Source organism: Pantherophis guttatus, chromosome 2, assembly GCF_059756535.1.
Source record: "Pantherophis guttatus breed Tessera chromosome 2, ASM5975653v1, whole genome shotgun sequence".
In the NCBI taxonomy this organism is placed as follows: domain Eukaryota; kingdom Metazoa; phylum Chordata; class Lepidosauria; order Squamata; family Colubridae; genus Pantherophis; species Pantherophis guttatus.
Genome location: NC_142064.1, coordinates 185,135,418 through 185,150,234, shown reverse-complemented (window position 1 = coordinate 185,150,234; position 14,817 = coordinate 185,135,418). Strand labels below are relative to the sequence as shown.

The window sequence follows — 14,817 nt, the reverse complement described above, 5'->3', positions numbered from 1 at the left end:
AGACTCTTCCATCCAAAGCTAGCATTGACAGATTTTCTTAGTCAGAAAAGGTCCTGCTGGAATTATCTCCTTGCTTCACAAACTTCCATTCAGGAGGATGAACAGGAAGAGGGTAAACTGGAAACTTTCCTTCCAGCCCAGAGTTTAATATAAGCTGAAGAAGGACTTAAAATTGCAATGCTCACCTCTTTTCTAAATTTAATCTTCATATTCCAGCATGAACCTTGTGAACTTTGTTTGAAACTTTAATGGATGCCCAAATTAAAAAGGGAATTGGAGAAATTCAGTAAGAAATAAAACATATAATGTAGTGCAAGAATATATTAATTTCCGCCATTTTTAGGCTAGACACTAAGACAATTCAGTATCTTGGCTTGTATTGTCTCAAGACTGTTTTTCATTTTAGGACATTTAGTACCATTAATTTGCACTTTATACTTGCACTTAAAATTCTTTTTTTTTTCTGCCAAGGACAGAGTGAAATATTTAACATGATTGGGTGCTATGAATACTCTTAAATTATTCATTTAAGGAAAGGACATGTAATTCCGGCTTTGCAGCAAAGGAGTATATAATGTATTGCAGGTCAGGTGGCATAAGGAGCACAGAACATGAATTTTTAAATTTTTCTTCTCCAGATTATTAACAATGCCAAAAGAAATTAAGGTTCCTGGTTTGGAATTGGTCTACATATCCTTAGAAAGGTTGTCCTCATAGCTAGAGCATTCCCTTTGTTAGAGAGAAAAAGAGAGCAGCAAACCATAGGAGGGTTCATATATTTGTTTTTCCAAAGACAGATCCCTGACTCATCTAAATCTATTTCAAACTCATATCTAGTTCAATGATTGCCCACTTTGTTTTATCATATATACTGTCTAGGACAGGGGTCCCCAACCTATGGGCAGTGGCCCACTAGTGGGCCATGAGGGGATTGCAACTGGGCCAAGGAAACAGCTGGCGACCGTGTGTGTATGCACATGCATCCTCACTTGCACAAGCAGTGTGTGAGTGTGCATGCACTCCATTTGCATGACTGGCAGGCAAATGGAGCTGCATGTGCATGCTTGCCAGCCACACACAGAGAACCATTCCCTCTCCCTCTGTTACCACTGCAAAGCCAGAAACATTGGGGAACTCTAGTCTAGGATCAGGATAGTAATGGTGATAAGCCTGGGCTTTAGATTTTAAAGTCTCCATCTGAATTTCACAATCAAATTACCCCAAAAGAGTTCTGCATAAGGAGCTTCTTTACATTCTCTAAAACTATGGTCCAGTGAACATGTCCCCAAATGCATATAACCAGTTCTAAAACTGAATAAGCATTAGTAGGATCACATACCTCTCTTGAACTTAGCACATCATTTATTTCAGCCTTGTATCATTTCCATTTATTTCCTTCTTCTTGCCCTTATATCTCATTCACCTTCTCATTCTAAGATTTTTCCCCTGGGTCTAAAAGCAAACTTCAGTTTTCTTCATTCTTTCATTAATTAGCCTTTCCAGGTTTTTATTTCCCCTTTTCATTCCTGAGTGATGTTATTTGTATGGATTGCTTCCACGTGTTTCCTTTTGTTTTATATCTTCATCATTTCCCATCTTAATTTTACCATTCTTCGATTCTCCTACTTTTCTGCTCCTTGCTCTCTCCAGATGTTTTGGCTCATAAACTTTCAACATGCTAGCTAATTATCCATGCTGGTGACCATGATGAATGGAGATGTAATTTGAAATTACAGAGCAGGAGTGGAGAAGCTAAATAATTCTGTTTTCTTCTTCCTCAGAAGGACCCACCCAAGATTCATCTCAAAAGGCTCATCATTTTGACTAGCCTCATTCCACATCACAATTTACTAGGAACATGATCTTTCCTATAGCTTCTTAAGGTTTTATTACAAAGTTGCCTCTCAGATCTATTTCTTTATCCCCAAAGTATAGAATGACTCATGGTGGAAACTGCATAATGGAGATAATGGCTCCTCAAACTCTTAACATCTTTCAGTGATCTTTAAATATTTCTGAATCTCCAGTAGAATCAAGCATTTTTAGAGAAACTTTCCTGTTGGGTTGTGTCCAAAGAGTTGTGTTCAGTGTCTAGGTCTTTGGCTTGTCATGCCCATCGTAGTTCCATTTTGGTGGTCGCCCATTTAAGTAAGTAAGTAATATGGTTTGATCCTGAATAATTTTTCTTTTAGATAAGCCAAAGTTGATAAGATTCAGCCGTATGTTTGGATTTAACATGAATTTAAATTGGATTTAAAATTCAATCCAAACAGGATGGAGATATTGTTCTCCCTGAGAAACTGGACTCTGAGGTTCATCCTATGTCAAATGGGCTTGCACACCAACTGGAAAAGAAAATTCACAGCTTTTACCCCCTCATTAAATCCTTTTTTAAAAATGTGATAACCAGAGTTGTACAGTATTATAGGTGTGTACTTACCATAGAATTGTATGACAGTATCACAGTATTTCTATCCTCCTAAATAATCCCTTGCCTTTTTCACAACTGTCAGACACTGAATCAATATCTTCCCTGAAGTATCTATTATGACCCCAAGATATTTTTTTACTGGTTAAAGACAACAGACTCAATCAGTATATATAAGTACATAGGGCAATTTTTCCCCAGTGCTTTCAGTTTATACTTACTTGAATTGAACCACATTTTCTATTTGCTCAGTTTGAACAGACATCTCTAGAGCTTTTTACAATTACTTTTTGTTTTTATTACCTTGAATAGTTTTCTATTATCTGAAACCTAAGATAGCTCACTGCTTAACTCTAAGATAAGGTTATATACAAAGAATTGAAGGACACTGATCAGAATAAAGGTGTCTGAAGAATTTCTTCTCAGCTTCATTCATTGACAAAATTGCCCATGAATTCTTACCCTTTGCTTTCTATTTTTTAACTCATTAGTAATCCCAAAAAAAACAAAAAACAACCCAGATAGGTCCCTCCCATAATTATTAAGTTTACTCAGAATCCTTTGATGAGGAACTCTACTTAAGACTTATTGAAAATCCAAGAATACAATGTCACTTCCATCCATGTGCCTGTTTAACCTTCTAAAGAAAAATCTACTTTAGTGAGGCAGGGTTTATTTTTGCAGAATCCATTCTGATTTGCCTTCAGCAAGATTGGTTCCTGGGTCCCTTCTTAAAGAACCGGGAGAGAGGGGTGCACCTTATTGAAACCTGCCTTTGGGCCACTCAAGAAATATGGAATCATAACCATCCCTATCCAGGGACTTCTGGAAAGTAAAGAATTCTGAGAGTGGTTAGAATCTGGCTTGATCCTATGTTGGAAATTTTCTTGCTTTGAAGAGATACACAAATATGTGGGAAGGGCCAGGTTGCCAGAGCAACTGACTCATCCCCATCACCTCAGTCTGCCTCACCTGATCAAATTAGGAAGATACGCTAAGGATTCCATCAGCTAGTCAAGAAAAGTGCTTCTCTACCACTGCCCTTGCTCTCTGGAATATTCTCTCTCCAGAGGTCAGGCAGGCCTCCACTTCCTGGTCTTTCAAAGGTGTTTGAAGACCTGGCTCTGGCAACTCACCTGGGACTCACTGGGCAGCCCACAAGCATGGGGACGGTTAGTGCCTTGATGGCTCTTGCCCTACCTTTTAACTTTTATTTCATTGCCAGGAGAGTTATTTTTCCTAATTTTTTATATTGGATTTTTATCTTTGTAAGACAACCAGTGTCACTGAGTGTGAGTTGGATGACCATATAAATTTTCTTAAATAAATAAATGTAATTTATTTATGAAATATATACCTATCTATCTCATTATTGGAACAACTCTGGGTGGCTTTTTAACTTATTCTATTTCTGTTTTTATCTGGCTCTTCTTATTGATGATCATGGTATTTTTATATGGCTTTTAACCTTTGATTTAACCTTTGGTGTTATTAACTGTACATCGTTCAGAGTCACTCTGTGAGTGAGATGGGCAGTGTCCAAATTTGACAAACAAGAAAATGTCTCCTTGTCCTCACACTAAAAATGCATATGTTCTCGCTGGTTTTCTTTTTCTTTTTAATTGATTGCCATTATTTTATATCACACTTTCCAGAATGCAAATACTATTAAGCATAATCAACAATCCTAATGAAAAGCCCAACAAATTATATCTTTCAAAACACAAATGAACACTCTGCCTTTCTTCCCACTAAGCCGTTTGATGATAAAAGCTCTGTGGGAGGAAAGGGAGTTGTCTTCACTCATGTTCTCCCATCCCTTTTCTTTATTCTATTATGAAAAAGGTTGCCAACTAATATGTTTGACATTTTGAAGTACTGGCCTTTACAGTTGAATCCCTGTGGGTATATTCTCCCGTAATAGAAACATTGTTTTTTAAAGACAAAAAAAATCTAAAAGCAAAACTCCTCTGAAGATGCCTTTTGGTCTGACATAAAGTTGCATCAAAGACAAATATCTGAAGGTGTACCTTTTCCCATAATTTATAATGTCATCATGAGTATAAAGCCAAAGAAATCCCATCTCCTTCAGGGAAATTCCAACTGAATAACAAAATATTGTTTCTGCAGAAAGCCCTCTAACCAAAGTTGCTAACTATCTAGTAACAAGAAAAATATATTTTTTCCCACTCAATTTAATGCCAGCCAATTGCTATACATTACATGTAATAACTTGGGTTGGAGGACTGGGGAATAAAGAGAGGATCTTTGCTCTTCCTCAGGCTGCATTGTCTCCTCTTCTTAAATAAGACAACCAAGGAACAATTAGGAACAAGGAACCAGCAGCCTTCAGATGCTGCAGGACAACTGCTATAGCCCCTGTCCACAGTAACCAGGCTTGGCTGGTTCTACTAGTGTATTTCTTTACTATGTTTTTGAATTGTAGTTGTTGTTCTTCTGATTCATTTTGTTTTGTTTTCATTGCTTTTCATGCTGAATTTGATAATTAGTGATATGTTTGCTTGGTTCAACTGTAAAAGATATCTTCTGATTAAGCAAGTGTAGGTAGGAGGTTCTATGTCAGCAATTAATGGGACCATGTCTCAGTAGAAATCTTACAGTTAATCCCCATTATCTCCTGATCATGGTTTGCTTTTGTTAGAGAATCAAGAACAGAGGATCTCCTTACTTCTATCTCATCCCAACTGTCTTAGTCTTCTCCTTATTCTCTGAGTATGGCCATATCATGCATATACCTCCAAGTTGGATAGATGTGAGCAAGAGTAGCCTGGACGTACTATTATGTATAGAATAGCATAAATATAGTTGGAATAAAACTGGGCTTTGTTTGTGCTTGTGCCATATTGTGCAAAATGCACTAAAACTGACAGATATGCTGTCCTCATGGTTATGATTAATGCTAGTAAGATACTGTAGTTTATTCTATCTTGCTGAAATACATTATATGAAAGTGTCATGTAATAAGTGGAGGAGAAGCAGATGTGATAAAGCAATGATAAGAGTTCATCTCTGAGCTTCAACTTTTGTGATAAGAGCAGCAAAATGTCAATTCTTCTTTGCATTATGCACTATTCCCAACAGGTAGATTTACTTAGACTCTTTTTGTGAAAATTGGATATGATAAAATGCCTGCAGGCATGCTGGGTTATGTTTATGATTTCTTGGTAGAAAAAATTGCTTGCATGTACTCTGGTTTGGGTGCCTGTTGGATGGAGCCCAGCAAGGTGAACAAGGCAGAGCCTAATGCTGCTTTTTGGGTTTATTTATTTAACTGATTTATTGATTAAATTTATATGCCACCCATATTACTGTCAAGCAACTCTAGTTGGCTTACAAGCATCATAAAAATAGAGGTACAAGCATTAAATATTAAGCAAACAAATTAAATAGGCTAAAACCAGAATACTCTGGGGTGGAGGTAGGATCTTCTATATATTTTGATATGTTTCTTTTGAGCTTATTACCCTCAAAGAAATAAATACATTTCTCTTTGAGATGAATTGTGCCACGTACAAGTTGGATCTTTGAATTTGCTAGCTCCTACAGGCAGCCCGCTAGGATGTGAATAATTGGATTCGGAAGATTGTCAAATATGAATGTGGATGTCATTTGCTTGAAAGTATGAGTATGGATGAAGTCCTCTTGGGAGCCAGCCATTTTTTATCATTGGAATTTGTTTTCTCTCTCTAACACATATACAGTAGATACAGAAACACGCCGAGTCCCTTTGGAGAAGAAGATGGTGGCAACTTGCCTTCAGAGCTGTATCTGAATTGGTACCAATCAGTAGTCAGACCTGGTCAGAGCACCTAAACAGCATTGTTGCATGGCCTTTGTCAGGACCTTATTGGGGGGAAGGTTTCTTTCTCTTCTTTTCAATGAGTATGGGGAATGGAGGTTGTAGGTATAGTTCTTCAACGGTTCTGCATGTTCCTAAATAAGCAGTTCAAGTTTGTTATCACAGTAATTTGAAACCATAGTTGCTCCAATGTGAGGTAAAACAGGGCTCTCCCCTTTTGGTATTTAATATATATATGAGGTTTCTAAGTAAAGACACTCACCAGTTTGAGGTGAGGAGCCATCAGACTTCTGGGGATGATACTTTATTATCTTAAGCTAAATTGGGCTTGACACAAAATGACTGAACTGATGTCTGCATAGAGCAAAATTAATTTAGATTAAATTCCAAACTTTCTGTACATCCAAGAGCTTTGGTCCTTGGATGGCCTCCTGCTCCATTTGAAGGAACTGGTTCAGTGGTGAAATCCAAATTTTCTTACTACCGGTTCTGTGGGCGTGGCTTGGTGGGTGTGGTATGGCTTGGTGGGCATGGCAGAGGAAGGATACTGCAAAATCCCCATTCCCTCCCCACTCCTGGGGGAAAGGATATTGCAAAATCTCCATTCCCACCCTACTCTGGAGCCAGCCAGAAGTGATATTTGCCGGTTCTTTGAATTACTCAAAATTTCCGCTACCGGTTCTCCGAACTGCTCAAAATTTCCAATACCAGTTCTCCAGAACATGTCAGAACCTGCTGGATTTCACCCCTGAACTGGTTCGTGATCTAAGTGTCCTCTTGGGTTACACATAGAGTTTCAACATCACAGATGGGCCATGGCTAGAGGTCCTTTGTCCAACTTCAACTAGTGGTCTACTTGCAACCATACCTAGACCAGGATTCTTTAGTAATGCTGATTCAAGCTCAACCTGATTAATGTGTTGTACTCTATATGGGGTATCATTTGGAGATGTCCTGAAAGCTGCAGTTGGTCCAAAATGTAGATGTACTTGTGGATCAATCTCACCATTGCAAGATAATATCTCATCTAAAATTGCTGAATTACACCAGTAGGCTTCCAAGGTTGATCACCACCTCTAAAGTCCTATATAGCATACACGAAGCACCTCAAAGCACCACCTCACCAGGATTGAATTTGCCATCTCATATTAATATCTCGATAAATCCTATTAAGGTCCCCAGTCCCCCAGTCCATTGGGGATTAACAGATTGTGGACCAAATGGTAGATCTTTTCTGTTTTTTCCATAATTTGTGCAACTCTCTCCCCTGTAGCATTCTGAAAATCTGCTAAATGCTTTATTTCACTCAGCCTTTTTTTAATCTCAGGTCATTGTTCAATATGCCCGATTTTCTTGGGGGAAATATTTAGAGTTCATGTATTGCTTTGTATAGTTTTATATTTCTATTCTTGGGGTATTCTGATTAGAGTAAGCCTGCAAATAAATAACAAGTGCAAACAATTGCTGAAATTAAGCAAGCTTCTCATTTCCTAATATAGAAATGTGAAATTTAATGGAAATAAACATTTTGATCTGGTACAGCCACTAGTTCTCCTTATATCTGATTAACTTCAAGAAAATTAATTTCCCAACTGTTTAGGTTAAAAGGACATTAAAGGGAATAACAAAGACAATGTCCCTACATTAAAAGGAATAAGGTATCACTGAGCTGATCACAAAAGGTTTTGAAGTCTTTATTGGAATTGAATACTCTGAAGAAATACTTGTAAGAATATAGAGGAATTTTCCACTAAAATTGAAAAATGAATTTCATATTTAATTTTAAAATCTCCCAACCAATCTCTTATTAATGTTGTCCCTGGTAGGTTAAATAAATTATAATGTTTCTTGAAGGCAACAAACAGACTTAAGATATAGATAGTCAAGGAAGAGCAATGTATGCAATTTCAAAGTCATAGCAGTCATTTTTAAGAGGGCAAGTTTATACAAATCTGCTCTACCCCCCCATCCCCAAATTCAATAAAAGTTTACCCTTTGCTTTTAAGAGCTTGCATAGAAAAAGCAAAAGTGTTATTGTGCATTTCTTTTCATTTCTCCTTCATTGACTGCATTATTATTTATTCTCTCACAAGGAACAAAATGTCCACCACCTACAATTGCTGAGTTAAAAATAGTATAGAGTTGTCTGAATCACATTGCTTAAAAGCAGCTCTAGGAGTAGGCCACATGCTTGTACCTCACTTCTTTTAAAAAGAACCTTTTCATGACATACCTAGCCTTTTTCATAGAGGATCACAAGCACTAAATCTGGAATGCTTTAAAATAGAATAGAATAGAATTCTTTATTGGCCAAGTGTGATTGGACATACAAGGAATTTGTCTTGGTGCATATGCTCTCAGTGTACATAAAAGAAAAGATACATTCATCAAGAATCATCAGGTACAACACTTAATGATAGTCATAGAGAACAAATAAGCAAGCAAATCATATTAGGAAACAGTCAATATAAATCGTAAGGATACCAGCAACAAGGTTACAGTCATACTTTATAGACGAAAGAGGAGCTTCATTTAGCCATAGAGTTGCCCTGAAGAAAGTATGGAGTCATTTAAACTACTTCCATTTTTTACACCATACCCGACACTTCACAGATATTATCAAACATTTCCAAAAGAAGACAAAACCTGATTCTTTTCCTTATTCTAGATTCTGATTCTCTATGATGCTGGTGACTTTGTGCCTTCAAGTCACTCTGGACTTCTGGTGATTACATGGACAAGGCCATGTAGTTTTCTTGGCAACATTTCTCAGTGCTGGTTTTGAAATTGCCCAGAAAGAAAATGACTGGCCCTAAATCACCCAGTTGACTTTATGCCTAGGCAGGACTAGAACTCACAGTCTCCTGGTTTCTAGTTCAATGCCTTTAACCACTGCCACGAGCTGATTCTCTTCTATATGATACTAAGTAATAAAACACAGATGTAGCACTATATTTGTTTCCAAACCATAGCAGTGGATGCCTCACTGTCTACAAGATAACTCTTGATTTGGCAAAAATCAATGTGTTTTCATGACCATTAGTCTGATTATTGTAGTGCCACAATCTAAATTCCCCATCTTTAAGATTCTCTTGTGAACAAAGAAGGAGAAGAGCTGGTTGTGTTGGAACAGTTTAATCCTTTTTAGTTATATTACATTAAGAGACAAGACACCATCCATACTATTGTTGTTTTAGGCAGTATGAAAAAAAATAAACTTCTGTATGGCCTTAGTTGGAGTACTCTACACATATGTATAGAGATATGTACTCAAACAGATACTATGAGCTATATTATGAGAAGAATTGAAAGGAGAGATACTATGAGAAGAATTGACAAAAGAATAGCAAATTCGGAATTGAGATATCCCTATTTTTTGATTTTGAGAAAGTTATTGCCTTTTCCAAGACACTAAATAAAGTATTCAGAAGAATCTTTTCTCCAATTTGTTTTTTTTAAATAGATTATAACATAATACTTTATTTTTCTTTCTATTGCCATCAATGAGCTTGCTTTCTTTCACTAAAAGCTTCTTAGAAAAGGCCTAATTTCATCTTAAATATAGATGAAACATTAAAGTTGCAGATATAACTCAAGGTGCACAGGAAATGTGTAGGTAAATATAAGTTCCTTCTATATCAGGTTAGATGAGTTATCACACGATACCAAATTATTATGTATATATAGTTTATGCTCTGCCAGTATTTATTATCAGTTATCTTTACATATGCAGATGTTTTTTATGCTCTGAAGTTAGCAAACAAATAACATAATTTTAACTATTGTTTTGGAGGGGGGAATAATCATCTGCACTGCATGTAGAAAATTACAGTTAATTTCCAAAGCTTTTATATAGGAAATTGAGCTTGCTTGATTCTTATAAAAATATTGTAAGGTAAAGTTGATGATTTGTTATCATTTCCTAATATCCTCCAAGGCTCTTTTCCTGGAACATCTACCAGAATTGTGCCTCTCCTATAGAAAAAGTTGATTTTTTAAAAAAAATATGATAATTGTATACATTGTGGTATATACTTCTATGTATTTCTCAGTTAACTTCCTGTCTTCCAGGGATAATATGACTTACAAGTCTTGACCAAAGGCCAAATAGAATCTGACACATTCACAAGACAACAGTTGGGAAATGACAGCATAATTCAGTTTTGCTCATGTCTTTATTCATGATAAGTAAGCAAAGTCCCAGTCCTTGGCTTAAATACTGTACTGTAATGGAAATCTGGGTAAAGGAAACAAAAATGATAGCGATTGTGTAACACCTTATATTGTTCTAGATTCGAAGTAGCCCAGGTTCAAATCCCAGAAAGGGTATGGCTAGCTGTCGAGAGCTAAATAGCTTGAAATAGATCTATACTAGTCTCCCTTTATTTCTTTGTCAGTAAAATATAAATTCAACACACCTTATATTGTTATGTCACCCTAGACAAGCTCAAATAATCTCTAGTTCACCAAATATTTGAGACTCTAAAATCCTCAATTATGAGCAACATCATCAAGACATTGTAGAAATTATTATCCAGAACATCTACATCCCCAGATAAAGCAGCTGCCACATGATTTTTTTTCAAGGTTTTTCAAGATCTGCTTAAGCCCTTGTCTGCCAAATCTGACAGCCACATAATCTATTTTGTATTGCATTGCTAATAACTTGCTTGCCCCAGCTATTCATCCAGGTGCATCCTTGCCTAAATAAAATGAAGCTTATATCACTTTTATTCCAACTTGAAACTGATAAATATTTGCCTAAATTAATTGTGTGGTAGAAAAGGGGTATTTTCATGACCCAAGGAAAATATGTTATCCACTGGATCAACAAATTACATCTCTTTTATTAGAAATTCTGTGTATCTGATAAACAATATTCTTCTGCCACCAGTAGCCTCTCACCGACCAGTTCGCTCCCATAGAGAGGGGCTCCTTAGGGTGCCGTCGGCCAAACAATGTCGACTGGTGGCCCCCAGGGGGAGAGCCTTCTCTGTGGGGGCACCTGCCATCTGGAACGAGCTCCCCCCAGAGATACGGAGGATCCAAAACTTACGCAACTTCCGCCGCGCCCTAAAAATGTTTTTATTCCAACAGGCTGGTCTGGCCTAACTCTCCCTTTTAAATTGGGTTTTAAATGTTTTTTAGATAAATTGGATGTCTTAATTTGTTTTTTGAGCCTAAATTATTTAATCTGTTTTTAATACTTTTTAACTTTTGTATGTCTTTGTATTTTATTTTGGCTGTTCACTGCCCTGAGTCCTTCGGGAGTAGGGCGGTATACAAATATGAAATAATAAATAAATAAATAAATAAACAGATTACATCTCTTTTATTAGAAATTCTGTGTATCTGATAAACAATATTCTTGTCTGCAATATGAACTATTCTTAAGTTCAATGTAATTTTTTTAAAATTTTAAAACACGGTAGACTTTGTTGAATCAGGTATAACGCTTATCTGGTGGGATATTCTACCTCCATTATAGCCAATCATGAAACCCACAAGCAGGACATAAAGGCACCAGAACACTTCTGGAGGTGTTCCACAGCAAAGTACTGAGAAGCCCATTGTTCTGATTTAGCAATTTTTATATAACAATCAAGAGTGATAATCATTTTTCAGATTATTATTCTTGAAGTGTTTAGAACAGTCTCTCCAAAAACATGGGCAGTCCCTTCTCTATTGGCCTTTGGAAAGGCCATGAAGACTTGACTTTTCCTCCAGGTTTTGGGACTAGGACATTAGAATGGGATGTGGCATGAGGATTTGTGGCATGAGGATTTGTGTCTTTTAGTTTTGGTTTTCATTGGGCCTCAATGCCATTTAGTTGTTTTTGTTTGTTTGCTTTGTTTTAATGTAATTCTGCTTTGGTTTGCTGCCTAGAGACTCTTGGATAGATAGGTATCCATATACATTGGATAAATAAATAAATTTAAAATTATTGGAAAGAAACAAATATTACAAGATTCAAAATAATCTTTTTTCAAAAAATTATCATCACATTATTTCTATCAAACCCATTGCTTCTAAGAACTGATTCACATTACACCACTTTGCAATCAGAAATGCAATTTTATGGATTGTTAATCTTTTCTATCATTTTATCTCTCAATCACTGCATCACCAAACTACTTAGCAGAATTCCTCTAGATAAGAAAAGACATTATGACTGATTATAATGTATTAAAGAGAGGACTTTTAATGTTTTGGCAGGAGAGTGCCATTATTGAGATGAATTAAGCATAATTTGTTTAATTTGCTCTTTTCACCTTTATGTGCATGCCTACAGTCCACGTAGTATGTTTTCTACAAATTTGGGTCTGAGAACCGAATAGACAGATGCACTGCAGTCATTTTCTATCCACATTAAACACAGATTAAATGAATTTGAGACACATTTATGACCTTACTTTGTCTCCCCCAAAAATAATACTAAAGAATAGGATAATGTGTACAGATTAGACAACAGACTGTATTAAAATAATGGCTCAGTAAATCAATGATACTGACTTTTGAAGATCCCATTCAAAATCTAAGCTTTGACTTGGTGGACAAAAGCGTTCTCTTCCCATAAATTAATATAGGTAGGGGTACAAGAATATAGGCATAAAACATCTCTCTGCATCACTTTGTCAAAAGCATTCATTGCAGCAGGTTACATTCATGTCAGATAAACAACTGGGATTGCAGTTTTAAAGCTAATTTTAAAATACACAAATTCATTGAGATTGTTCTAATAAGCGTATTTTCCCCATCTCTGTTTTATTGGATAAAAGGATGAGCAGACTCTACCATTTTTCAGGCTTGAGCCATGATCCATTTCTATTATATGCTGGTCTGCTCCGCTTTTGAAAACAGACAGGTGCACACAGCAAAAGTCAACCCCTTTAAAGGGAACAATGGGTCTTTTCTAAGATTCTGAAAGGCGATAGAACAGAATACTTAGAAAACCTATATTGCCTATTCTTTCTCTCTCTCTCTCTTTGCTTTAGATTTTGTTTTGTTTTCCATTTACCTTTTCTGGAGCTGGGAACTGTAAATGATTGACTTCCAAGGGTGTTATCAAAGGAACCGTCTGAAAACCATCCTCATTGGACGGCTGCTGCTTGTTCTTTTCATTCAAATTGCTTCCCAGCTTCACCATCCTTAGATCTCACTTTCCAGACCTAAAACATATTAAGGTGATCAGTGTTAAAGGGGGTAAAAAGGAGGATAGGACAGAAAGGAGGGAAAATTAAGGACAGAATATGTCAGCTTGCCATATTTCAATCACCCTGCAGGTCATATGGTTCCCACTTGCATATCTCTGTTAAATTGGAAGGGAGGAAAAGAGGGAGGGGGAAGAGGAGGAAGCATTTTACCTTTATTTCTTGCTTTAAAGAATGTATCATCAGTCTAAACCACCCACAAGGGAGTTCACCTAAGCATTTGTTGGTTTAGCTCCAAACAAAGATTGTTTCATATCAAGATCGGGTTGTAGGAGTGAACCTAGCTTGGCTCCTTTGTTGCTAACAGAAAATATCTAAACAGGGGGTGCATTTGGCCCAGGTTTTTAACTGTATATTACATCTATTTTTTTAAAAAAAAAACATAGCAACTACACAAAACCTTTCAGAAGTGATGCTTAATAACAATCATTCTTTAACAGCCCCTTCTTCTCTGGCAACTGACGTATTCCGGAATGAATTACAATCTATGAACAAATTAACAAATAAAACACATTGTCAAAGATATTCGAGAGCCCCTTTTCCTCTTCGGTTTTTTTTTTCCCCTTAGCCCAGATGCATTTGCGCCAGTAATCAGGGGCGGGTCACAAATACATGCCTCAGAATCAGACGATCGAGGGGGGGGGAATCCTCCTCCCGCCCCCCACCCCCGTTATCCTCCCACTATCTACTTACTGCAGGGCACACAGCTCGCTCTTGGAAGGAAGTTCGCGACGGATTGCGCCAAAAAAAAAGCTGGTTTTTAACCCCCCCGGTGGTGCTGAATGGACAGCGCCTCGTTCCTCAGCCGGCTGGTTCCAAAAGCTACTGAAAGAGGATCAAGGAGTGAGCGCAGAGACAGCCGCTCGAGTCTGCGGCAGGCAAACACTCCCAAGCTGGGGCGGCGGCTTCCGTGCGGGATCTGGCACCACCTGCTGTCGCCCAAGGCGGCCACAAGCGCTAGCAAGGAGAAAAAGAGACGGTGCTTAGCGACAACGCCACCTACAGTCTGCACAGAGCACAGGCAGGCGACGTTCCGGCTCAGCCTGGCCTGCCTGTTTCCAGCAGCATGCTCAGAGTTTTAAGTCTGCACCAAGTCCACCTCCCATCTGCTGTGATGTCGTTGACAGATAGGTGACGTTTTCAGGAATTAGAGCAGATGTAGCAACAGCAGGCAGAGCCGTGTTTGCCCAGAAATCCTAAGCAGGAATTTTCAAAAGGTTCATTCTTCAGTTCTTGGGGAAAAAAACATTCTCTGGAAGATGTGGACGGTTGAAACAGTAGGGCTCTAAGAATATGTATCAGAACATAGAGAGATGGTAAATTATAATACATTTCCAAATAGTCAAGCCAGAGCAATG

General features: G+C 37.4%; 1 protein-coding gene across 1 annotated transcript in view; it reads right to left on the bottom strand.

Moving 5' to 3' along the window:
• Positions 1–14,389, bottom strand: part of NSG2 (neuronal vesicle trafficking associated 2) — a 65,922-nt gene extending 51,533 nt beyond the window's left edge. Inside the window, exons 1-2 of the mRNA XM_034405345.3 lie at positions 14,153–14,389; positions 13,267–13,417 (exon numbers count right to left, since the gene is read on the bottom strand). Of these exons, the coding sequence (XP_034261236.1) occupies positions 13,267–13,395 (129 nt within the window). The 5' untranslated portion in view covers positions 13,396–13,417; positions 14,153–14,389. The remainder of the gene's footprint in view (positions 1–13,266; positions 13,418–14,152) is intronic.
• Positions 14,390–14,817: the final 428 nt, after the last annotated feature.